The 26272-nt window shown below is 45.8% G+C and overlaps 1 protein-coding gene across 3 annotated transcripts in view; it reads right to left on the minus strand.

The window, feature by feature from the left end:
• Positions 1 to 12441: 12441 nt before the first annotated feature.
• Positions 12442 to 26272, minus strand: part of TULP3 (TUB like protein 3) — a 54089-nt gene continuing 40258 nt past the window's right edge. For 2 of the 3 annotated variants that reach the window (XM_030804810.1, XM_030804811.1), the window contains 7 exons: positions 23825 to 23922; positions 22627 to 22830; positions 20347 to 20459; positions 19319 to 19433; positions 16131 to 16229; positions 15186 to 15357; positions 13923 to 14183 (listed from right to left, as the gene is read on the minus strand). In XM_030804810.1, the coding sequence (XP_030660670.1) occupies positions 14050 to 14183; positions 15186 to 15357; positions 16131 to 16229; positions 19319 to 19433; positions 20347 to 20459; positions 22627 to 22830; positions 23825 to 23922 (935 nt within the window). In that variant the 3' untranslated portion in view covers positions 13923 to 14049. Of the gene's footprint in view, positions 13051 to 13922; positions 14184 to 15185; positions 15358 to 16130; positions 16230 to 19318; positions 19434 to 20346; positions 20460 to 22626; positions 22831 to 23824; positions 23923 to 26272 lie in introns of those variants that run through there. The other variant, XM_030804812.1, reaches the window with a different exon arrangement.

A 26272-nucleotide genomic window follows, 5' to 3' on the forward strand; every position in this document is an offset into this window, starting at 1 on the left:
ACGCCCAGCTGATTTTTGTATTTTTAGTAGAGGCGGGGTTTTGCCATGTTGGCCAGGCTAGTCTCAAAACTCCTGACCTCAGGTGATCCACTCGCCTTGGCCTCCCAAAGTTCTGGGATTACAGGCTCTTGCCACCACACCCAGCTAAATTTTGTATTTTTAGTAGAGAGAGGGTTTCACCATGTTGGCCAGGATGGTCTCGATCTCTTGACCTCATGATCTGCCCACCTCGGCTTCCCAAAGTGCTGGGATTACAGGCGTGAGCCACTGCGCCTGGCCTTGTTTTGTTTTGAGACTGAGTCTCGCTCTGTCACCCAGGCTGGAGTGCGGTGGCAGGATCACGGCTCACTGCAGCCTGGACCTCCCAGGCTTAAGCTATCCTCTCACCTAGGCAAAACGGATCTTTATCACAGGTTTTTTTTGTTTTTGTTTTTGTTTCCCCAACTGTCTATAGAATAAACGTAGTCAATAATTTGATAAACATACTATTCGTTCTATTATGTCTTCATGAAAGACAAATGTAGGCCAGGCAGAGTGGCTCACAACTGTAATCCCAACATTTTGGGAGGCTGCAGCAGGAGGATCACTTGAGGCCAGGAGTTCGAGACCAGCCCAGGCAACATAGGGAGACTCCATCTCTACAAAAAATAAAAACAAAATTATCTGGGTGTCGTGGCATGTGCCTGTAGTCCCAGCTACTTGGGAGACTGAGGTGGGAAAATTGCTTGAGTCTGGGAGGTCGAGGCTGCAGTGAGCCGTGATTGTATCACTGCACTCCTCCTACCTGGCAATAGAGCAAGACCCTGTCTCAAAAAAAAAAAAAAAAGAAAAGAAAGAAATGTGAAAGAGAACAGGCCCTAGGTCCACTGTCTAGGGAACAGTATATGCTGTGGGCTAAATTGTGTCGCCCCAAATTTGTATGTTGAGGTCCAAACCCCTAGTACCTCAGAATGTGACTGTGTTGGAGAGAAGGCCTTTAAAGAGGTGACTAAGTTAGCATGAGGTCATTAGGGTGGGCCACAATCCAGTGTAACTCGTGTCCTCATGAAAGAGATGAGGACACAGAACACTCAGACCAAGGGATGACCATGTGAGGACACAGAGGGAGAAAGGGAGAAAGGCCTCAGAAGAGACCACACCGGCCAGCACCTGCATCCTCCACTTCCAGCCTCCAGAATTGTAAAAAAGGCATTTCTGTTGTTTGAGCGCCCCAGTCTGTGGATTTTGTTATGGCAGTCCAGGCTGACTAATTCAGTGTATTTATATTTCCAAACTGAAACAAACAACAGGTTTCCATTGCACAGAGGTGGAAGCCTTCTCTGCATAATTCTCAAGCAGGGTGAAGTTCCTACAGGGGTCTTATCCTCAGCTATCCAGGAGCTTCCTGAAAAAAAGTCAAAAGGAAGGAAAGGCTTTTTCTAATCTTGTTCAGCTAAAATCTTCATCTTCAGTAATCCTGTTTGATAAAATATTCTGAAAATGAGAGTCAACTAAGTTGTGTGTGATGACCTTTTCAGGGCGTTAAACAGTCAGAGTTTAAATTCCAGCTTGGCCACCTACTGAGCCTCGGTTCCTCATCACTCATTTTTTCACTCCACATTTATTGAATGTGTGGAAAACAGAGGAGTCTGCCTCTCAGGCTGCCTCTCAGGCTGCTACGAGTGGAACACAGGAGCAGAATTGCTAAGAAGACAGTTAGCTTGGGAAACTGAAGTTGAGATTTCTGTAGACCAACTAACATTTTCCAACACAGCTTTCTGTGATGATGAAAATGTTCTCGGCCGGGCACAGTGGAGCATGCCTGTAACCCCAGCTCCTCGGGTGGCTGAGGCGTGAGAAGTCCTTAAACCCGGGAGGCAAAGGTTGCAGTGAGCTGAGATCACGTCACGGCACTCCAGCCTGGACGACAGAATGAGACTCTGTCTCAAAACAACAACAAAAACAGTTGGGCACAGTGGCTCACACCTGTAATCCCAGCACATTGAGAGACTGAGGCAGGTGAATCACGTGAGGTCAGAGGTTCGAGACCAGCCTAGCCAACATGGCAAAAACCTGTCTCTACTAAAAATACAAAAATCAGCCAGGCGTGGTGGTACACACCTGTAATCCCAGTTACTCGGGAGGCTGAGGCAGGAGAATCACTTGAACCTGGGAGGTGAAAGTTACAGTGAGCCAAGATCACGCCGCTGCACTCCGGCCAGGGCAACAGAGCAAGACTCCATCTCAAAAAAAAAAGAAAAAAAGAAAAAGAAAAATGTTCTCCATCTGCACCATCCAATGTGGTAGTCACTAGCCACATGTGGCTAGTGAGGACTTGAAATGTAGCTAGCCTGACTGAAGAACTGTATTTGAATGAATTTGAATGTAAATAGCCACATGTTGGCCAGCACAGCTGTGCACTGTCTCAGAGGGAGATGCCCAGCAACAACTGAATAACACTCGCAGAGCTTGCAAAAAAATTTGGGACTGTGGGAGAGAGCAAGTGTAAACATGTAAAGTTATGGGAGTTACTAAATGTGAAGAATGAGAAACAAGAGAATTAAGATGACATTAGCCTGGTGTGGTGGCTAATGGGACACACCTGTTGTCCCAGCTACTTGGGAGGCTGAGGCTGGGGAGGAAAGATCGCTTCGACCCAGGAGGTTGAGGCTGCAGTGAGACATGATTGCACCATTGTACTCAGTCTGGGCAGCAAAACAAGACCATTCTCAAAAATTCATTGGCCGGGCGTGGTAGCTCACGCCTATAATCCCAGCACTTTGGGAGGCCAAGGAGGGTGGTTTATTTGAGGTCAGGAGTTCAAGACCAGCCTGGCCAACATGGTGAAACCTCATCTATACTAAAAATACAAAATTAGCCATGCGTGGTGGCACATGCCTGTAGTCCCAGCTACTCGGGGGGCTGAGACAAGAGAATCGCTTGAACCTGGGAGGCAGAGGTTGTAGTGAGCCAAGATCGTGCCACTGCACTCCATCCTGGGCCACAGAGGGAGACTCTGCCTCAATAATAATAATAATTAATTAATTAATAGTAGTCATTTCATATGGTTTAAAACTTCTTTTTTAATGATTCCTCCTGGCCGGGCATGATGGTGGATGCCTAGAATCCCAGCACTTTGGGAAGCTGAGGTGGGAGGATCACTTGAGTCCAGGAGTTGGAGACCAGCCTAGACAACATAGTGAGGCCCCATCTCTACAACAACAAAAAAAATTACTTGGGCATGGTAGCACGTGCCTCTGGTCCCATCTACGCAGGAGGCTGAGGCAGGAGGATCACTGGGGCCCAGGAGGTCAAAGCTTGACTCAGGAGATGAGTCGTGATTGTGCCACTGCATTCCACCCTGGGTGACAAAGTAAGACTCTGTCTTAAAAAAAAAAAAGAAAAGAAAAAGATTCCTCCCACATCTGTGTTGCCCTTCCTGTGCCCTGTCCTGCTCCTATAGTTAACCCACTTTTTAGTTTCCAGTTTTTCAGTGTTTATGCAAAAATAATAATGGGCTTGCAATTTCCCACCCTTTGTGCACAAAAGGAAGCATACTGTCTACGTGGTTCGATAGCTCACGTCTCACTGAATGGATCCTGCAGACATTTCCACATCAATCAATACAGTCTTCCTCATACTTGTTGATTCTCCACAGTATTCCATTGTGGGAAGTACCTTAGTGGGCTTTTTCCTCTTTTTTTTTTTTTTTTTTTTTTTGAGGCAGAGTCTCTCTCTGTTGCCCAGACTAGAGTGCAGTGGTGTGATCATGGCTCCCTGCAGTCTCGATCTCCCCAGCTCAAGTGATCCTCCCATTTCAGCCTCCTGAGGAGCTGGGACTACAGGCATGTGCCACCATACCTGGCTGATTTTAAAAAAAAAATGTTTTTTTGTTTTTTTTTTTCTTCGTAGAAACAGGGTCTTGATATGTTGCCTAGGCTGGTCTCAAAGTCCTGGGCTCAAGCAATACTCCTGCCTGGGCCTCCTAAAGTACTGGGATTAATTACAAGCATAAGCCAACCGTGTCCAGCCTTACCTTAGTGTTTTTAACTAGCCCCCTGTAGATAGGCAATTTGCACATTAATAATGTGTGTGTGGTTTTTTTTTTTTTTTTTTTTTTGAGACAGGGTCTTGCTCTGTCCCTAGACTGGAGTGCAGTGGTGTAATCCTAGCACATGTAAGCAATCCTCCTACCTCAGCCTCCCAAGTAGCTAGAAATACTGCTGGTGTGTGCCACCACACCTGGCCCAAAGATTACATTTATGTATCTCTATCTCTCTAAATAGCTGATATAGGCCGGGCGTGGTGGCTCACGCCTGTAATCCCAGCACTTTGGGAGGCCGAGGCGGGTGGATCACGAGGTCAGGAGATCGAGACCATCCTGGCTAACACGGTGAAACCCCATTTCTGCTAAAAAAAATAAAAAAAAATTAGCTGGGCGTGGTGGCAGGCGCCTGTAGTCCCAGCTACTCAGGAGGCTGAGGCAGGAGAATGGCGTGAACCTGGGAAGCGGAGCTTGCAGTGAGCCGAGATCACGCCACTGCACTCCAGCCTGGGCGACAGAGTGAGACTCCGTCTCAAAAAAAAAAAAAAAAGATATTTCTAGTTCTAGATCCCTGAGGAATCGCCACACTGACTTCCACAATGGTTGAACTAGTTTACAGTCCCACCAACAGTGTAAAAGTGTTCCTATTTCTCCACATCCTCTCCAGCACCTCTTGTTTCCTGTTTTTTTAATGATGGCCATTCTAACTGGTGTGAGATGATATCTCACTGTGGTTTTGATCTGCATTTCTCTGATGGCCAGTGATGATGAGCATTTCTTCATGTGTTTTTTGGCTGCATAAATGTCTTCTTTTGAGAAGTGTCTGTTCATGTCCTTTGCCCACCTTTTGATGGGGTTGTTTGTTTTTTTCTTGTAAATTTGTTTGAGTTCATTGTAGATTCTGGATATTAGCCCTTTGTCAGATGAGTAGGTTGCAAAAATTTTCTCCCATTCTGTAGGTTGCCTGTTCACTCTGATGGTAGTTTCTTTTGCTGTGCAGAAGCTCTTTAGTTTAATTAGATCCCATTTGTCAATTTTGGCTTTTGTTGCCATTGCTTTTGGTGTTTTAGACATGAAGTCCTTGCCCACGCCTATGTCCTGAATGGTATTGCCTAGGTTTTCTTGTAGGATTTTAATGGTTTTAGGTCTAACATTTAAGTCTTTAATCCATCTTGAATTAATTTTTGTATAAGCTGTAAGGAAGGGATCCAGTTTCAGCTTTCTACATATGGCTAGCCAGTTTTCCCAGCACCATTTATTAAATAGGGAATCCTTTCCCCATTTCTTGTTTTTGTCAGGTTTGTCAAAGATCAGATAGTTGTAGATATGTGGCATCATTTCTGAGGGCTCTGTTCTGTTCCATTGATCTATATCTCTGTTGTGGTACCAGTACCATGCTGTTTTGGTTACTGTAGCCTTGTAGTATAGTTTGAAGTCAGGTAGCGTGATGCCTCCAGCTTTGTTCTTTTGGCTTAGGATTGGCTTGGCAATGTGGGCTCTTTTTTGGTTCCATATGAACTTTAAAGTAGTTTTTTCCAATTCTGTGAAGAAAGTCATTGGTAGCTTGATGGGGATGGCATTGAATCTATAAATTACCTTGGGCAGTATGGCCATTTTCACGATATTGATTCTTCCAACCCATGAGCATGGAATGTTCTTCCATTTGTTTGTATCCTCTTTTATTTCATTGAGCAGTGGTTTGTAGTTCTCCTTGAAGAGATCCTTCACATCCCTTGTAAGTTGGATTCCTAGGTATTTAATTCTCTTTGAAGCAATTGTGAATGGGAGTTCACTCATGATTTGGCTCTCTGTTTGTCTGTGATTGGTGTACAAGAATGCTTGTGATTTTTGTACATTGATTTTGTATCCTGAGACTTTGCTTAAGTTGCTAATCAGCTTAAGGAGATTTTGGGCTGAGACAATGGGATTTTCTAGATATACACTCATGTCATCGGCGAACAGGGACAGTTTGACTTCCTCTTTTCCTAATTGAATACCCTTTATTTCCTTCTCCTGCCTGATTGCTCTGGCCAGAACTTCCAGCACTATGTTGAATAGGAGTGGTGAGAGAGGGCATCCCTGTCTTGTGCCAGTTTTCAGAGGGAATGCTTCCAGTTTTTGCCCATTCAGTAATACCATTTGACCCAGCCATCCCATTACTGGGTATATACCCAAAGGACTATAAATCATGCTGCTATAAAGACACATGCACACGTATGTTTATTGTGGCACTATTCACAATAGCAAAGAGTTGGAACCAACCCAAATGTCCAACAACGATAGACTGGATTAAGAAAATGTGGCACATATACACCATGGAATACTATGCAGCCATAAAAAATGATGAGTTCGTGTCCTTTGTAGGGACATGGATGAAACTGGAAAACATCATTCTCAGTAAACTATCGCAAGGACAAAAAACCAAACACTGCATGTTCTCACTCATAGGTGGGAATTGAACAATGAGAACTCATGGACACAGGAAGGGGAACATCACATTCCAGGGACTGTTGTGGGGTGGGGAGAGGGGGGAGGGACAGCATTAGGAGATATACCTAATGCTAAATGATGAGTTAATGGGTGCAGGAAATCAACATGGCACATGGATACACATGTAACAAACCTGCACATTGTGCACATGTACCCTAAAACCTAAAGTATAAAAAAAAAAAAAAAAATAGCTGATATAGAACAACATACAACTGACCAAAGGCAAAAATCAAGAAACCTTTTTCAAGGTCACATTTTACCTTAGCCTGATATAGTTTGTCCTAAGTATGCATCCATACTTTGGAAATGGAACGTAGACCCACGTTTTTTGTTGTTGTTGTTGTTGAGACGGCCTCACTCCGTCACCCAGGCTGGAGTGCAGTGGCGCAATCTTGGCTCACTACAACCTCCGCCTCCCGAGTTCAAGTGATTCTTGTGCCTCAGCCTCCCGAGTAGCTGGGATTACAGGCATACGCCACCACGTCTGGCTAATTTTTGTATTTTTAGTAGAGATGGGGTTTCACCATTTTGGCCAGGCTGGTCTCAAACTCCTGACCTCAAGTGATCCGCCTGCCTCGGCCTCCCAAAGTGCTGGGATTACAGGCGTGAGCCACCACACCCACACCCGGCCTAGACATACTTTAAAAATGCTGCTCTAATTCCTAGACCTCTTCTGCCAGTCACCCTCCTTTCTCCTCAAACCATTCTTCCTTCCTAATCTTCCTACTCCCAAACTACAGAAGAAAGAGAACTGCTGGATAATTATTCTTTTTTTTTTTTTTTTGAGACGGAGTCTCGCTCTGTCGCCCAGGCTGGAGTGCAGTGGCATGATCTCAGCTCACCGCAAGCTCTGCCTCCTGGGTTCAGGCCATTCTCCTGCCTCAGCCTCCCGAGTAGCTGGGTCTACAGGCGCCCACCACCGCACCCGGCTAATTTTTTGTATTTTTAGTAGAAATGGGGTTTCACCGTGTTAGCCAGGACGGTCTTGATCTCCTGACCTCGTGATCTGCCCGCCTCGGCCTCCCAAAGTGCTGGGATTACAGGCGTGAGCCACTGCGCCCGGCCTTGGATAATTATTCTTGAAACACTTGAGATTCATGACAAGGGGCAGAATCTGCGTAGAAAGTGCTTAACTAGATGTTAAACCCTGTGGCTTGAGAGCCCCAATATTAAACCAAAGAGGTATAGTAAAAGCTGGTGATAGACCAGGAAAAAGCCTGTCCCCACCTACGCCCCCAGCTTTACCCCGCTTGGTCATGGCCAAAGCTGCGTTGGGGCACAGTGTCGAAGGAGCTCAGGCCTGACGGACCAAAAGACAAGGTACATCCAGAAAGAATCTTGGAGGCCCATTTTGTATTTGAAATACTTCAAAAATTTCCAACAACATCAGGGCTAATATTTGTATAGGCAGTTAATTCAAGTAGAAACAGAGATGGGTACAAAGTGAGGAAAGGGAGGTAGGATCAGGGCTGGGCTAGCACTGGTGTGTGGAGTAACCTGATTAAACCATGCTGTGCTTCTGCCCTCTCCTATTGTCTCTGAAAAACCATCCAAATTTGCTTTATAAACATGTATAAGCCATTCTGTTTAACTGCGTGGCTAAGAAGATCATTGTTCTGTTAAGTTTTTTCTTAGAGACAGGGTTTCACTCTTTTGCCCAGGCTGGAGGGCAGTGGTACAATCTCGGCTCACTGCAGCCTCCTGGGCTCAAGCCATCCTCCCACCTCAGCCTTCCGAGTAGCTGGAGCTACAGGCTCGTGCCACGGTGCTTGGCTAATTTGTTTTTGTAGAGATGGGGTCTCCCTATGTTGCCCAGGCTGGTCTGGAAATTCTGGGCTCAAGCGATCCTCCCACCTTAGCCTTCCAAAGTGCTGAGATTACAGGCGTGAGCCACCATTCCCAGCTCGTTTTATTTTTAAAGAACATTAATAAAAATGATGGCCAGGCACGATGGCTCACATCTGTAATCCCAGCACTTTGGGAGGCTGAAGTGGGAGGATTGCTTGAGCCCAGGAGTTCAAGACCAGCCTGGGCAACATGATGAAACCCCATCTCTACAGAATACAAAAAAAAAAAATTAGCTGGGCGTGGTGGCTCACGCCTGTACGCCTGTATCCCAGCAGCTTGGGAGGCTGAAATGGAAGGATCACTTGAGCCTGGGAAGGTCAAGGCTGCAGTGAGATCATGCCACTGCACTCCAGCCTGGGTAACAGAGTGAGACCCTGCCTCAAAGTAAAAAAAGATAATATAGATATCGGCCACTATACTTAGTGTTTATTCTGTGCCGGCCAGATCCTGGGCATTTTACCTGGAATACCTTAACTCGTTTCTTTTCTTTTTTTTTTTTTTTTTTTGAGACAGAGTCTTGCTCTGTCGCCCAGGCTGGAGTGCAGTGGCGTGACCTCGGCTCACTGCAAGCTCCGCCTCTCGGGTTCACGCCATTTTCCTGCCTCAGCCTCCCCAGTAGCTGGGACTACAGGCACCCGCCACCACGCCCGGCTAATTTTTTGTATTTTTAGTAGAGATGGGGTTTCACTGTGTTAGCCAGGATGGTCTCGATCTCCTGACCTCGTCATCCTCCTGCCTTGGCCTCCCAAACTCCCAAAGTGCTGGGATTACAGGCGTGAGCCACCGCGCCCGGCACCTTAACTAGTTTCTAAACTCCAGAAATATTAAGTGTTCTCAGGCTTTCAGAAGACAGCCATGGTCTAACACGAGGTGCTTGGTAAATGCATGGTAATGTGGTCGGCTTGCTGTTTTCACTCAGGCCTTGTGACTTCCTCACCTGTGCGGGATCTGCCTATTTTAACGTACTTGCAACGTGCATTCCTGGACAGTAGGTGGCGCCATGGAACCATCTACAGTTCTCACTGCACACCTTCATTTGCGGCAGCCCCAGCTTTTAGTGGATGAGGGGAGTCTATTGGTTGGTAAAAAAGACTGTGAGACTGTTAAAGCATATCCATCGACAGTGATAACGAGGAGACGTAAGCAGGAAAGGAGGCAAAATGATCCAATATGCCAGTGGTCAGGAAACGTGTCTCAGGAGGCGGCACAGAAACTGGCAAATCCTTGGCATGCCCCTAGCTGGGGCCTGCGTGGGCCAGGCTAAGAGAGCGGTGGACTGAAGAGAAGCAGGTGTTAGACGTGCAGACAATTCCCGGGCAGGAGCTGGAGGCTGAGAAAAAGGCAGCTTGCAACATGCTGGAGTTTAGAACAAGCTGTGTGTGTCTTAAGAATTGCTTGTAACAGTTGCTATAAATCGACAAATGTCAACTTGGCTAATAAATCGTACTTGGTAGAATAAAGAGGACATTTCTCAGTGCACAATCCTGTTTCTTCCACAATTCCGGTCTCCTCTCCATGGTGCCTTCGCTGAGGCAATCTGTGCTTTCCCTGAGCTTTGTGTCACCTCTCGGGCTAGCCATCCTTAGCCATGAACATGAGCTAATGAACATAAGCCATGAACATGAAGCTGTCCAGGGGTAGCCAGTGAGTTCAGCTCAAAACAGGGGAATGCCAGAGTGTTGTCAGCATGAGTGGGGAGAAACATGTAATTCAAGAATGTAAAAGGGCACGTAGTTCAAAGCCCCTCAATCTAGAAAGGAGGCACGTGGCAAATCATTGGCAGAAATAGGGTCAGAACCCAGGAAGATTTTGCCTTAGTCGAACCATCACTTTATTTCTGCACTTATAATGCTGGTCTCAAGGAAGTGAATTGATGCTAGTTAATTTCTTCTATGATCTATTAAACTGATCAAAAAGAGCCTTTTGCAGGCATGTTTTTAGACTTGTAATTGACACTTGCTGAAATCTTTCATGTCAATGCCCAACGGTATGTCCCCGATCACTAGTGTACAAAACTGTGTCACAAAGAATCTATTTGGGCCAGGCACGGTGGCTCATGCCTGTAATCCTAACACTCTGGGAGGCCAAGGGGAGAGGATCGCTTGAGCCCAGGAGTTCAAGACCAATCTGGGCAACATGGTGAAACCCTGTCTCTACCAAAAATTAAAAAATTAGTTGGGGGTGGTGGACGCCTGTAGTCCCAGCTACTCAGGAGACTGAGGTGGGAGAATGGTTTGAGCCCAGGAGGCGGAGGTTGCAGTGAGCCAAGATCACACCACTGCACTCCAGCCTGGGAAACAGAGCAGAAAAAAAGCAGAAAAACTAGCCAGCCATGCACCTTAGCCAAAAAGAATGAAAAAGAAAATTCACGTTGTGCATGTGGAAGACTAAAAAAAAAAAAAAAGGAAAAATCAAGCTGTAAGAATCGACTCCAGCTCTTGTCCTGATTTTTAGGCTCTTCTTGCTTCTTTCCATGTGTTTATCACTGTGATGCTGAGAAGAGCCAGAAAGCCTAGGAAAGCTTTGTGGACACTTTTTTTTTTTTTTTTTTTTTTTGAGACAGAGTCGCATTCAGGCTGGAGTGCAGTGGCACAATCTTGGCTCACTGCAACCTCTGCCTTCCCAGTCCAAGTGATTCTCCTGCCTCAGCCTCCCAAGCAACTGAGATTACAGGCACCCGCCACCACACCCAGGTAATTTTTGTAATTTTAGTAGAGACAGGGTTTTGCCATGTTGGCCAGACTGGTCTGGAACTCCTGACCTCAAATGATCCTCCCATCTCGGCCTCCCAAAGTGCTGGGCATGAGTCACCACACCCAGCATAGTTTTTCAACTTCTGAACATAGGGCAGCTTACAAATGTGAAGGCCAGGCACGGTGGCTCGTGCCTCTAATTCTAGCTGGGTGTAGTAGCGCACGCCTGTAGTCCCAGCTTCTCAGGAGGCTGAGGCAGGAGAATTGCTGAAACCTGGGAGGCAGAGGTTGCAGTGAGCCGAGGTCATCCCCACTGCACTCTAGCCTGGGTGATAAAGCAAGACTTCGTCTCAGAAAAACAAACAAAACGTTAACACTCAGAGGCAAGCGATGGGGTCTATTTCACTATTAAATAGTTCATTTGTGTTGCTGCTGAACCAGTAAAGAATGTCAACAAGAACAAATCTGGGAAGCTGACCTGGGCAGGCATCCAAAGAATATACACTCTACCCTCTGTGGCCTTGCTAAGCTCAGCTCTCGGTCCCGTCCTCTGTCCAGACGCCCCTGGCTATCATGTGTATAGTGTGTCTAGGTAGCCTCCGGAACACAGCCTTCTGTCTGCAGATTCCTGCTCTACATCAGGATGAAAAGTTCATTAGTTGGCCGGGCGCGGTGGCTCAAGCCTGTAATCCCAGCACTTTGGGAGGCCGAGGCGGGCGGATCACGAGGTCAGGAGATCGAGACCATCCTGGCTAACACAGTGAAACCCCGTCTCTACTAAAAATACAAAAAATTAGCCGGGTGTGTTGGCGGGCGCCTGTAGTCCCAGCTACTCGGGAGGCTGAGGCAGGAGAATGGCGTGAACCCGGGAGGCGGAGCTTGCAGTGAGCCGAGATCGCGCCACTGCACTCCAGCCTGGGGCACAGAGCAAGACTCCGTCTCAAAAAAAAAAAAAAAAAAAAAGAAAAGTTCGTTAGTAATCACCTGGTTTTACACAACTGATGTGCTCACTGTTACCAAAACTTTTTTTTTTTTAGGCAAGGGTCTCACTCTGTGGCCCAGGGTGGCGTGCAATGGTGTGATCTCTGCTCACTGCAACCTCAGCCTCCCGGGTCCAAGCGATTCTCATGCCTCAGCCTCCTGATTAGCTGGGATTAGTCGCGCGCCACCACACCTGGCTAATTTTTTTTAGTAGAGACGGGGTTTTGCCATGTTGGCCAGGCTGGTCTCCAACTCCTGGCCTCAGGTGATCCGCCTGCCTCAACCTCCTAAAGTGCTGGGATTATAGGCGTGAGCCACTGCACGTGGCCCAAGATGACAATTATGATTATAGAACATGACAGTAGGAACTTCCTGAGGCATAGGACTTGCAAAGGCAGTGACACATTTGTATATAAATTAACTTTTATTTCTGTAACATATAAAAGGTATAAATAGGACTTATGTAAAAACCAATCACCTGCACACACAAATTATGTGAAATTAGTTTATATATCTCTTTAAACCAGAGGGAGGAGGAAGCAGGATGAGGTCCACCTGGCCCACCATAAGTCCTTCCCCAGATGCTGTCGTGTATTAATAGCTTCTGTGGTCAACCAGGGTGATCTGCCAGGCAGTGCCTCAGGGTGGGGTCGGGGGTGGTGGTGGTGACAAGGTGTGAGGCTTCTGGGCACAGCTGTGAGGGAGGCACTTGGTGGGAAACATGCCTGAGATGGAAACAGTCTCGTCCTCACCCAGCAGGTGGGACTTGTCGGTGGGGGACAAGCCGAGGGTCCCGCAGCTCCCAGTTGGCTCTCCTTCACATGCTTATCTGACGTGGTGCAGGAACAACAGGCAGAGGTGAGAGGTCAGTCCACAGAAGGGAAGTCTGAGGGAGCAGCTGCCATGGGTGTCCCACCCAACGCTGGCAAACAGTTCTGTGCGCAAGGGCTGCGGCTGAATGGTGCCGACAGTGGAGCTCACAGAGCTCCTGCATTCTCAAGGTTTGGATACATTCTGGGAAGGGTGAACTGGTTTGAGTCACATAATACGTGGAGGGGTGTAATAATCAAAAAAACGGAGCAAAACACCTTCTGCGCCTATGAGCCAGGGTTGAAAGAGCCGAGAAGAAAGTCCAAAGCTCTGCCACACGGGCCAGCAGTGCTCATGTCTGCTGGCTGATCCTCCCCAAAGCCTCTCCTGCCACCCTTCTTTTTTTTTTTTTTTAACTAAATGGTCAATACTGCCATCTCTCTTGGTAATGACAAAGTGTTTGCACAGGATGCCTACATCTGTGTGTCACTCCTCACTAATGGATCCAGTGATAGAGCTGTGAGAGGCACTCCTGGGTTGAAAATGAAGGCAATTATCACATTACTGTCGGTCTTGACTGAGTCACCTCTAGAGTTTATGCTTTCAGCCTTAATTGAAATGAAGACAATTATATAAAATTCTCACATAATTGATCATAAATGTGATCACAGCCGCTCTGAACTGAGATTGGTGCTGGCCAATCTGCTGAGAGGGAATGAAGAGAGGAACTGCGATGTCAGTCCCTGATTCTACTGCAAGTTTCCAAGCACAGGAAATCCCACCCTAGCAGGACAAGAATCTCCCTGTGCTTTAAATCATCTCTCACCCATGCTAAGCTGTGATCCCTCACCAAGTCTATGAAACCTGGAAAAGGAGTGAGAGTGCACGGGGTGTGTGTGTGTTTTATATGTTCAGGGATCGTCCCAAAAGGGGCAAACTATGGCTCTTCGTCTGTGTGTTTTATATATTCAGGGGTCATTCCAAAAGGGGCAAACTATTGCTCTTCGTGTGTGTGTTTTATATATTCAGGGATCGTTCCAAAAGGGGCAAACTATTGCTCTTCGTGTGTTTTATATATTCAGGGATCGTTCCAAAAGGGGCAAACTATTGTTCTTCAAGTCCTGGGACAGGGAGGGGAAGGGGAGGCCACTGTCTGCTCCTGAAAGCTCTGTGGGGAGAAAGGCTCCCTGCCTGATTGTCCTCTCATTCACATGCCAGCTTACTGTCAAAGCTAGAAAGACCGATGCCAAAGGCCTGTACTGCACAAAGTGGGTAGTTGTAGTCCAGTGTGAACACGTCATCTGCCACACGTCCAAACTGCATGACTATATAATCAGCTAGAAACAGAAAGAAATCAAGATGTTAGAATATAATGTGGTTGCACTAGGGGAAATCTTTTTTTTTCTTCCTTTTCTTAGATGGGGTTTTGCTTTGTCACCCAGGCTGGAGCCTAGTGGAATGACCACAGCTCACTGCAGGCTTGACCTCCCGTCCCAGGCTCAAGTGATCCTCCCACCTCAGCCTCCTGAGTAGCTGGGACTACAGGCAAGCGCCACCATGCCTGGCTAATATTTCACTTTTTGTGAAGATAGGGTCTCACTGTGTTGCTCAAGCTGGTCTCAAACACCTAGGCTCAAGTGATTCTCCTGCCTCGGCCTCCCAAAGTGCTGGGATCCTATTTATGATACAGAAAGATCCTCCAAATAGGCCAGTTAATCACCAGCTTTCTGAAGAATACAGAGCAGCTTGCTGGGAATGTCACAAACTCCGTAGGCTACAGCTGCCAGGAACCTTTATTGGGGTCATTTGCCTTTGTTTCCCAAACAACCTACTCTATGACTTCTCTGATTTTTTATTTTTTTCTGAGACAGGGTCTTGCTCTGTCACCCAGGCTGGAGTGCAGTGATGCAATCTCGGCTCACTGCAGCCTCGACCTCCTGGCTCAAGTGATGCTCCCACCTCAGCCTCCCAGGTAGCTGGGACTACAAGTGCCTGCCACCATGCCCAGCTAATTCTTTCTATTTTTTTAGAGACAGGGTTTCACACCATGTTGCCCAGGCTGGTCTCAAGCTCCTGGTCTCAAGCGATCTGCCCACCTCGGCCTCCCAAAGTGCTGGGATTCTGATTTGCTATAGCATCTCTCTCACATTCCTCTCCCCTCCTCAACACAGTGATTTACAAGTTTTCTCTAAAACTGTAGTTTCATCTTTCCAAAGAAATACTGTCTCTCCTCCATGATTGTCTCCTATCACTTCCTATCACGTATAGTGAATGTGCATTTCCCATCCTCTAAGAGCATCTGTCCTCCTCTTCCTCACCAACCCTTCCTGGAGGCTTACGGTCATTTTTGTGGACTATCTGGAAGTTCTTCACAGATGCCTGAGTGACCCGGCCACGAAAGTTGAGGACATAGGACTGAGTGTCACTGTTCCAGACGGGGGCCTTGTTGTGCAGTTCAATCAGATTTTCCATAGTTTTGTTCTGCCACCTTGATAGCAAACTGTCATGGTTCTGTCCAAAGGGAAAATCATTACTTTGTACTCAGAACTCCAACTGAGGTAGAAGGTAGAGTAGGAGAATACTTTCTCCATTTCGGAAAGGGTAAACCAGAAGCAAAGAATGAAAGCCAACAATGAAGACAGGTTTTTTTTTTTTTTTTTTTTTGAGACGGAGTCTCGCTCTGCCGCCCAGGCTGGAGTGCAGTGGCGCGATCTCGGCTCACTGCAAGCTCCGCCTCCCGGGTTCACGCCATTCTCCTGCCTCAGCCTCCCGAGTAGCTGGGACTACAGGCGCCCGCCACCACGCCCAGCTAATTTTTTGTATTTTTAGTAGAGATGTGGTTTCACCGAATTAGCCAGGATGGTCTCCATCTCCTGACCTTGTGATCCGCCCGCCTCGGCCTCCCAAAGTGCTGGGATTACAGGCTTGAGCCACCGCGCCCGGCCGAAGACAGGTTTTTTTTAAATTATTCTACATTATCCAGCATTTCTCTTTGTAGAAAAAATGGCTTCAAGGCAACGACTCTGCAACTGCTCTTACCCTGAGGTTTTGGAGGGCAGCTCTCCTAAAGTGTATGGAGCTATGCTCCAGTGTGGGGCTCTGGAAGCTCAATCTTTTTTTTTTTTTTTTTTTTTTTTTTTTTTTTTTTTTTTTTTTTTTTTTTTTTTTTTTTTTTTTTTTTTTTTTTTTCTCTTCTTTTTTTTTTTTTTTTTTTATATTTATCTCTGTGTCTTGTACTACTGTCTTTTAGAGTCTTTCGCTGATTTAAATACATTCTTACTCACGTTTCGTGGCTGATATGGGATCTGCTTATGATTCAGTGTCATTCCAGGAATGATCACAGACATTTTCCTAGGACCCTTAAATCCGAGTACGTTCGTTTCCTGGAAGATAGGAAAACAAAGCAGAACTTGGAAACAGGAAAAAAATAGAGACCACATTCTTTTATAACATGAGACTTTCTTGGGAATGTAAAATGCTGACAATATCAGGTGTATCGGCCGGGGGCAGTGGATCACGCCTATAATCCCAGCACTTTGGGAGCCGAGGTGGGCAGATAACCTGAGGTCAGGAGTTCGAGACCAGCCTGGCCAACATGGCAAAACCCTGTCTCTACTAAAAATACAAAAATTAGCCAGGCATGGTGGCAGGTGCCTGTAATCCCAGCTACTCAGGAGGCTGAGGCAGGAGAATTGCTTGAACCCAGGAGGCAGAGGCTGCAGTGAGCCGAGATCGCGCCACTGCACTCCAGCCTGGGCGACAAGAGTGAGATTCTGCCTCAAAAAATAAAAAAAAATCAGGTGTACCAAAAATCATTTTATTACTTTGCTGTAAACAGAGTGTCAAAAACAGGAAAGTAATATTATATCGTTTTATACTTCTCTTTTTTTTTTTTTGAGACAGAGTCACGCTCGGTCGCCAGGCTGGAGTGCAGTGGCACAATCTCAGTTCTCTGCAACCTGCAATCTCCACCTCCTGGGTTCAAGCGATTCCCGTGCCTCAGCCTCCCGAGTAGCTGGGACTACAGGCGCATGCCACCACGCCCGGCTAATTATTTTTTGTACTTTTAGTAGAGATGGGGTTTCACCAAGTTGGCTAGGATGGTCTCGATCTCCTGACCTCATGATGTGCCCGCCTCGGCCTCCCAAAGTGCTGGGATTACAGGCGTGAGCCACTGCGCCTGGCCTATACCTTCTTTGAACACCTACATTTAAAACAGAATCTCTTGGCTTCACAGTTTACCGTTACTCTTTTTTTTAGGGGGGAGGGGGAGGACCGGAGTTTCACTCTTGTTGCCCAGGCTGGAGTATAATGGCACAATCTCAGCTCACCACAACCTCCGCCTCCCGGGTTCAAGCAATTTTCCTGCCTCAGCCTCCCGAGTAGCTGGGATTATAGGCATGCGCCACCACACCCGGATAATTTTGTAATTTTTTTTTATTTTTAATCGAGATGGGGTTTCTCCATGTTGGTCAGGCTGGTCTCGATTTCCCGACCTCAGGTGATCCGCCCATCTCAGCCTCCCAAAGTGCGGTGATTACAGGACTGAGCCACCACGCCCGGCCTCTTACTCTTGAGTCTTAAATGAGATTTGAGATAACTGAACAAACTGTCCAACTTTGTCAGCACCAACACATATTTATTTCCCAGTGAGGGCATGGCACTATATTACATACAGTGAAAACGAGTTGTGGTTAAATAAGGCCTGCACTAGGTGTTAAAAATGCCTGTCAAGCCAAGCAGATTATTCTTATTTTATTTTGAGATGGAGTCTTGCTCTGTCACCCAGGCTGGAGTGCAGTGGCACGATCTTGGCTCACTGCAACCTCTGCCTCCCGGGTTCAAGCGATTCTCCTGCCTCAGCCTCTGGAGTAGCTGGGATTACAGGTGCCCACCACCATGCCCGGCTAATTTTTTTTGTATTTTTAGTAGAGACGGGGTTTCGCCATGTTGGCCAGGCTGGTCTCGACCTCCTGACTTCAGGTGATCCACCCGCCTCGGCCTCCCAAAGTGCGGGGATTACAGGCGTGAGGCACCACACCGGGCTGATTATTATTTTTTAAACAGGGTCTCATGCTGTTGCCCAGGCTGGAGTGCATGGCGTGATCACGGCTCACTGCAGCCTCAATCCTCCTAAGACTCAGGTGATCCTCTTGCCTCAGCGCCCCTAGTAGCTGGGACTCCAGCGACTGCCACCATGCCCAGCTAATTTTTGTATTTTTAGTAGAGACGGGGTTTCACCATGTTGCCTAGGCTGGTCTCTCTTGGGCTCAAGTGATCTGCCCGCCTCAGCCTCCCGAAGTGCTGGGATTACAGGTGTAAGCCACCAAGCCCAGCCAAGCCAAGCAGATAATATATGAAAGCTATAGAGGAAAGACACTTTACATCAAAGTGTGAAGTCAAATCGTTCTCAGGCATGTAGATAAGATCTCATGGGATTAATTTCAACTTAAGAAAGTTGAGACTTTGGAATAAAAAAACCAGCTGAGATGGGTCAATTCCTTCTTGCTTTCTCTTACTCAACAACTCTTTGAATATCTACTGTGTGCCAGGCCATGTGCTAGTGTGGATATAGCCATGAGTAAGAATTCACAAGAGTTTACAAACTGGTGGAGACGGTTCATGTTGAACAAGTAATAACAAATACATGTGGGTTACAAACGCCACAAGGACGCAGATGAAGGAATATCAACCACATCTAGTGGAGTACATCAGAAAAGACTTTGATAAGGCAAAAGGCAAGAAAGAGGAAAAGGGAAGCCTCTCCAAGGAGGAAAGATGAGTGTGGCTGGACAAAGGAATGACAGGAGGGCTGCTTGACTAGAATGATGGGAAGGGGGGGCATGCCAATAGAGGAGTCTGAAAGCAAATGCTACCATGTTAGATCTTACACAATGGGTAGTCACTAAAAGATTTGAAGCAGAACAGGAGGATCAACTGGAGCCTCGTTTTAGGAAGATTCATTTGGTAGCAGCAGAGAATGAGCTAGATAGTTCTCAGGTCTTTCCTGGGTGTGAAATAAAATGAAAAAGTACAATAAAACAAATAATAATAAGATAAAATTTAAAAAGAAGTGAACTATAAATGCCAAAAAGAGGAAAAAAATAAGAAAAAGTGATTAAAAAGAGAAAAAAGAGAATGAACTAGATAGGAAAAGATTAAAAGCAAAAAAAGATCAGCTTTAATTTATTGTAGCCTTTAGCCTTTACTGGATAAGAAGTAAAGGTCTGAATTAAGTGGCAGCAGGAAAAAAGAAAAGGAAATAAGGGAAGAAATATTCTGAGAGTGAAAAATAATTGAACTTGGCAATTCAAATAACTAAAACTCAAACACATGGAGAAAATGGTGCAGCAACAGAAATCACAGAAATAGAAACAAGCTTGGGAGGGGAGGTTCTTTAGCGACATTAGGTGAAAAGTGCCAGCAGGACACCGGGAGGGCAGGCAGGGGGCCTTGGGAAAGCAGCACTCACATAGGAGATGGCAGCCAGCTCCTGCCGGGCGTGGGCCGCTCCTACAAGACCCCGGCCCTTGATGGGGCAAATACCGCGGTCATAAACTGTAAACTTGGTCCCCATGAGGTTGGATCTGGAGTCAGGAGAAAAAGTCACCATGATGATCTGTACTTTTTTTCTTATACAAACACAATCTAAGAGAAGGAAAATGGAAGCCTATTTGCCTATTCTCCAAATGTCTAAATGTTGATCATCACTTTTTAAAAAATATCTCATTAAAGCAAGGAAGGAACTGAGATTTTCTTTTAACTTTTTATTTACTTACTCATTCGAGACAGGGTCTCGCTCTGTTGCCCAGGCTGGAGTGCAGTGGCAGGGATCATAGCTCACTACAGCCTCAAACTCCCAGGCTCAAGCCATCCTCCCACCTTAGCCTCCTGGGTAGCTGGGCCTACTGGCGAGAACTGCCATGCCTGGCTAATTTTAAAATTTTTTGAAGAGATAATGTCTCAGTGTGTTGCCCAGGCTGGTCTCAAACTCCTGGCCTCAAGTGATCCTCCAACCTCAGACTCCCCAAATGCTGGGATTATAGGCCTGAGCCACCACACCAGCCTTATTTTTTTATTTTTTTGAGACAGACTCTCATTCTGTTACCCAGGTTGGGGTGCAGTGGTGCTATCTTGGCTCACGGCAACCTCCGCCTCCTGGGTTCAAGCAATTCTTGTGCTTCAGCCTCCCGGGTAGCTGGAATTACAGGCACGTGCTACCACACCCGGCTGACTTTTGTATTTTTAGTAGAGAGGGGGTTCTGCCATGTTGGCCAGGCTGGACTCCAACTCCTGACCTCAAGTGATCTGCCCACCTTGGCCTCTCAAAGTGCTGGGATTACAAGTGTGAGCCACTGTGTCCAGCCTTTTTTTTTTTCTTTTTTTTTTTAAGATTACAACATCAATACATGCTAGTTGTAACCAAGATATGGACTGTTTTGCAACTATAGGAATAAGACTATCAGAAAGAATAGGACAGTGATCTAAGGTTGCTTTCACCTAAGCTTGCCGACATAACTTTCTCCTTCACGAGATAAATCAACTGGATCAGTGGAGATAAGGTAGTTGGCTGTTTTGCTCTTTTTCCGCTTTCTAGCTGCAAGAAGAAATATCTGGGAAAAGAAAAAGTGTCAGTCAAAAATGAAGTCGAGAGAACCTGCCCCGCCCTTGGCCATGGGTGTCCTACATATTCATTCAGCCAGTGTTTAGCAAGTCCCCAGCATATGTCAAACTGTTAATCTTTGGGTCTTTATCCCTTTTTCTAACTCTCTTACCAGAATTCACTATCAGGCCGGGCGCAGTGGCTCACGCCTGTAATCCCAGCACTTTGGGAGGCCGAGGCGGGTGATCACAAGGTCAGGAGATCAAGACCATCCTGGCTAACACGGTGAAACCCCGTCTCTACTAAAAATACAAAAAATTAGCTGGGCATGGTGGCGGGTGCCTGTAGTCCCAGCTACTCGGGAGGCTGAGGCAGGAGAATGGCATGAACCCGGGAGGAGGAGCTTGCAGTGAGCCAAGATCATGTCACTGCACTCCAGCCTGGGTGACAGAGCGAGACTCTGTCTCAAAAAAAAAAAAAAAAAAAAAGAATTCACTATCAGGGTTTTTTTCCTGTACAGTTTTTCTAAATTCACTAGCTTGATTCTCCATATAATTAGTTACAACTTCATCCCTAAAACTTCCAGTTAAAAAAAAAAATCTCCAAAGCTGGGCCAGGTGGCATGAGCCTATAATCCCAGCTGCTTAGGAGGCTGAGGTAGAGGGATCACTGGAATCCAGGAGTTCAAGGCCAGCCTGGGCAACCTTGCAAAATCCAATAAATAAATAACAATCAATGTTCATCCAATGCCATGATTAAGAGTCTTTCCAACTTTAGGAGTGACAGGATGCTGAGTACCTTCCCATTCTTTACTGTGATGGCTTTTTTTTTTTTTTTTTTTGAGATAGGTCTCACTCTGTCACCCAGGCTAGAGTGCAGTGGTGCAATCACAGCTCACTGCAACCTCTGCCTCCCAGGTTCAAGTGATTTTCCTGCCTCAGCCTCCCGAGTAGCTGGAACTACAGGTGCATGCCACCACTCCTGGCTAATGTTTTAATTTTTTGCTAGAGGCAGGGTCTCCCCATGTTAGCCAAGCTGGTCTCCAGTTCCTGTCCTCAAGGGATCCACCCACCTTGGCCTCCCAAAGTGCTGGGATTATAGGCATGAGCCACCACACCTGGCCTGTGATAGCTTTCTTAATGCCATGGGGACACAGACAAAGGAATGTCAACCACATCAGGAAAGACTTTGATAAGGCAAAGGGCAAGAAGGAGCAAAAGGGAAGGCTCTCCAGGGAGGAAATACTCTTTTTTCTATACTGCTGTTGTTTTAAACCACTGTGACTTCAATGGCATGAATACCATCCTATATAGGCATCCTTCCTAAACTCTACTAGACTAGGACCATAACAGGGAAGCAGGAGAGTGGCAGTGGCTAAGCAGCAAGACTTTAGAATTATGCAGAAATAGGTTTGAATTTGGCTCTGCCACCATTTAGTGCAATGTGGGGTAGGTAAGTCACTCCCTAAGCCCCAGTTACCTCATCTTTAAAGCAGAGATAAGAAATCCTACCTAACAAGGTGGCTACAAGGATTACAGGTGATAATATATATAAATATATATGCATATGCTTGGTCTATTGTAAACACTCAATAAATGGTGGTTAGAACAATTAACACCTGCTATCATTATCTCATTTCTAGGCTCTTAAAATCATCTGTTAAGACCTGGTATTGATACAAAATTAATAAAATAAAGTTCATCGGTACATATTAAACTGGCTCAAACTTATAAAATAAATTAGAATTTCTAGGGTGAGAAACAAGACATTTAACTTGTAGGTCCTTCTGTATTTCTAATTCCTCCTATTCCCTAAAACTCACTCTCCTTCCACAATGTCATGTTCTACCATAATGAAAAGAAAAACCAAAAGAACAAACAGTAACATCCAAAAACTAAATCATGGGAGACAGGTGAAAATAATTACATTAACAAATACCTGTCCATTTTCCCACATTGTGGATAAAGCTCTTATCTGTGGGAGGGTAGAGCTTGCTGCCTATTAGACCACGAGCTCTTTGCAGAAAATGAGAACACAGCATCTAGGATTGAAAGATACAATCTACTTCCAGCTGGCTTGGTCTAATACCAGAGTTAGTTTCCTCAGGCCCATCAACAATCTATCCCCACAACATTCTTCTCTCTCTCAAGAGTGTTCTTAGAAATCAATTCTCATACCTTCTGATTTTCTTCTTTTTCCAAGTACATATAGTAGGTGGGGAAGAGGCCCCGATCCATTCCCTTTTTATCCCGGATTATCCGACATCTTACTGTGACACCTTGAGGGGCAGGACTATACACAAAGTCCTCCAGGTCGTCTATGTCTCCCAGGAGGTTATCAGCTGGTTGGGCTGCAGTAGCAGAACCGGAAGTGCCTGTATCCTGAAAGGACAGCCACACATGAGCAACAAGAGGCCGGGACTCAAAATCTGATTCTGTTTGAGAAACACATAGTGGACAAAGCAACTTAGTAATTTACCCCGTGTCTTCAGTCTTCTGACAGAATAAGGAAAACTGAAAAGTTAAATAGGTATATGAATATTAAGAGTAATGAAGAGTAAGCATGAAAATGGGACAAAGCCTCACAATAGCTGACCTGAGATAGAAAAAATTAGATCATAAACTAAATTTGAGCTTACACTTCTGAAGGAACCCTCACTCAGTAATGGTATTTAAATACTGAAGATATGTTTGAGGGCTCGGCACGGTGGCTCATGCCTGTAATCCCAGCACTTTGGGAGGCTGAGGCGGGTGGATCACAAGGTCAGGAGATCGAGACCATCCTGACTAACATGGTGAAACCCTGTCTCTACTAAAAATACAAAAAATTAGCTGGGCATGGTGGTGAGCACCTGTAGTCCCAGCTACTCGGGAGGTTGAGGCAGGAGAATGACGTGAACCCGGGAGGCAGAGTTTGCAGTGAGCTGAGATCATGCCACTGTACTCCAGCCTGGGCGACAGAGCAAGACTCCATCTCAAAAAATAAATAATAATAATAAATAAATACGGCCGGGCGCGGTGGCTCACGCTTGTAATCCCAGCACTTTGGGAGGCCGAGGCAGGCGGATCACGAGGTCAGGAGATCGAGACCACGGTGAAACCCCGTCTCTACTAAAAATACAAAAAAATTAGCCGGGCATGGTGGCGGGCGCCTGTAGTCCAGCTACTCAGGAGGCTGAGGCAGGAGAATGGCGTGAACCCGGGAGGCGGAGCTTGCAGTGAGCCAAGATCGCGCCACTGCACTCCAGCCTGGGCGACAGAGCAAGACTCCGTCTCAAAAAAAAATAATAAAAAATGAATAAATAAATAAATACTGAAAATATGTTTGAGAAAGAGTCAAATTAGCTCTAACGGAAGAAGTTTCAGAACTACATACGGTTGAATTCTGGCTGGATGCAGAACTGGGTCTTTCTAAACATGCTGACTGGGATCTTCCATCAGCCTCCTCATCGAAGTTCACACTTTCAGAGATATCTAGCAGAAAAGGAAGAACTGTTAGCACTGCCAACACTGGTTTAAAAAAGGTCTTTGAAACAAAGATAGTTTTAATTTTCTTGCTTAAAACATTCCTAACTATTCTGACCCTAAACACAACTATTTTTTCCAAATACATAAAACAGGCAAATTCATAGAGACAGAAAGTAGAATAGAGGTTACTAGGGGCTGGGGGCAGGGGAGAATGAGGAATTATCTTGAATGGGTGTGAAGTCTCTGGGATGATGAAAAAGTTCTGGAGATGGATGGTAGTGATGGTTGCACAACATTGTTAATGCACTTAATGTCACTGAATCTCACACTTAAAATTGATTAAAGTTGTAAATTTTAGGCAAGGCAGGCTGGGCGCGGTGGCTCACGCCTGTAATCCCAGCACTTTGGGAGGATGAGGTGGGCAGATCACGAAGTCAGGAGATTGAGACCATCCTGGCTAACATGGTGAAACCCTGTCCCTACTAAAAATACAAAAAATTAGCCGGGTGTGGTGGCACGCATCTGTAGTCCCAGCTACTCAGGAGGCTGAGGCAGGAGAATCACTTGAACCTGGGAGGCGGAGCTTGCAGTGAGCCGAGATTGCACCATTGCACTATAGTTTGGGAGACAGAGACTCCGTCTCAAAAAAACAAAACAAAACAAAACAAAATTTAGGCAGGCCACAGTGGCTCATGCTTGTACTCCTAGCACTTTGGGAGGCTGTGGCAGAAGGATTGCTTGAGGCCACCAGTTTGAGACCTGTCTCTATAAAGCTTTTTTAAAAAAATTAGCTGGGCATGATGGTACCTGTGTGTCTGTAGTCCTAGCTAGCTGAGGTGGGTGGATCACTTAAGCCCAGGATTTTGAGGCTAAAGTGAGCTATGTTTGTGCCACTGCACCCCAGCCTGGGCGACAGAATGACACCCGAACTCTTAAAAAAAAAAAGTGTACTTTTTGTTATTTAGAAGGGAAGGGAAGGCTTCAGTAAAAACAGGAAAACTTGCTAGACAAGTTCTAAAAAGAGCTGTAGCACTGGTAAATTATTATTTTTTGAAATGGAGTCTCACTCTGTCACCCAGGCTGGAGTGCAGTGGGATGATCTCAGCTCACTGCAACCACCATCTCCCGGGTTCAAGCGATTCTCTCGTCTCAGCCTTCCCAGTAGCTGGGATTACAGGTGTGCGCCACCAAGCCCAGCTAATTTTTTTGTATTTTTAGTAGAGACAGGGTTTCACCATGTTGGCCAGGCTGGTCTCAAACTCCTGACCTCAGGTGATCTGCCCACCTTGGCCTCCCAAATTGCTGGGATTACAGGTGTGAGCCACCATGCCAGGCCAACACTGGTAACTTTTATGTTACGATGCATATTTTACCACAATAAAAAAAATTCAGTGATGCATTGTTCTCTACAGCAGTTTTATTCCCCCCAGCATTTTCTTTTTATTTATTTATTTTTTTTGAGATGGAGTTTCACTCTTGTTGCCCAGGCTGGAGTGCAATGGCGCAATCTGGGCTCACCACAACCTCCACCTCCCAGGTTCAAGCGATTCTCCTGCCTCAGCCTCTCGAGTAGCTGGGATTACAGGCATGCGCCAACACATCCGGCTAATTTTTTATTTTTAGTAGAGACGGGGTTTCTCCATGTTGGTCAGGCTGGCCTCGAACTCCTAACCTCAGGTGATCTGCCTGCCTAAGCCTCCCAAAGTGCTGGGATTACAGGCCTGAGCCACCATGACCGCCCCCCACCCCCAGCATTTTCTATACCTCTGTCTAGTTAACTAAATCTAATTAGGAATGTTTGAAATACTAGTACTTTGGATTTATGGAGCATCTTTTATAGGAAATTTAAAACTGCTGGATGAAAAACTATTTTTTCATTTTATTCTTACATTTGAGTTAGAGGAGATACTGATAGTCTTTTTGTTTTCTATTGTTTCTTGTCTGTTCATGGAGTATATAATCTGGAGATGAAGGCAGATGTAAAATAAAGTGTGATTGATGTGTGTTATGAAACAGTGATGAGCCTCAGATTTATATGTGGGAGTACAGGCTCAGGAAGAATCATTTCCCCAAGAGAAAGAGGCAGAGCAGGACCTAAACTAAATTCCCTTGTGTCTAGTATCTGCAGGGTGAAGTTATCCCTCATGTAATAGCTGAAATGGTCCTCAAATCACAGATTTACAAATGGAATTAACAATAGTGTGGCTTTTTTCTCTGAACCACTTTTTGTGCACATTCAACCATCTCAGAGAGAAAAATGATCTATTTTTATACAGTATATACATAGACTGGTATTAGCTTTACTGAAGAACACAAGGATAAGACAAAGGTCAGTTTAAAAAAAATCAATCTCAGG

The sequence above is a fragment of the Nomascus leucogenys genome, chromosome 23 (genome assembly GCF_006542625.1).
Source record: "Nomascus leucogenys isolate Asia chromosome 23, Asia_NLE_v1, whole genome shotgun sequence".
Classification (NCBI taxonomy): Eukaryota; Metazoa; Chordata; class Mammalia; order Primates; family Hylobatidae; genus Nomascus; species Nomascus leucogenys.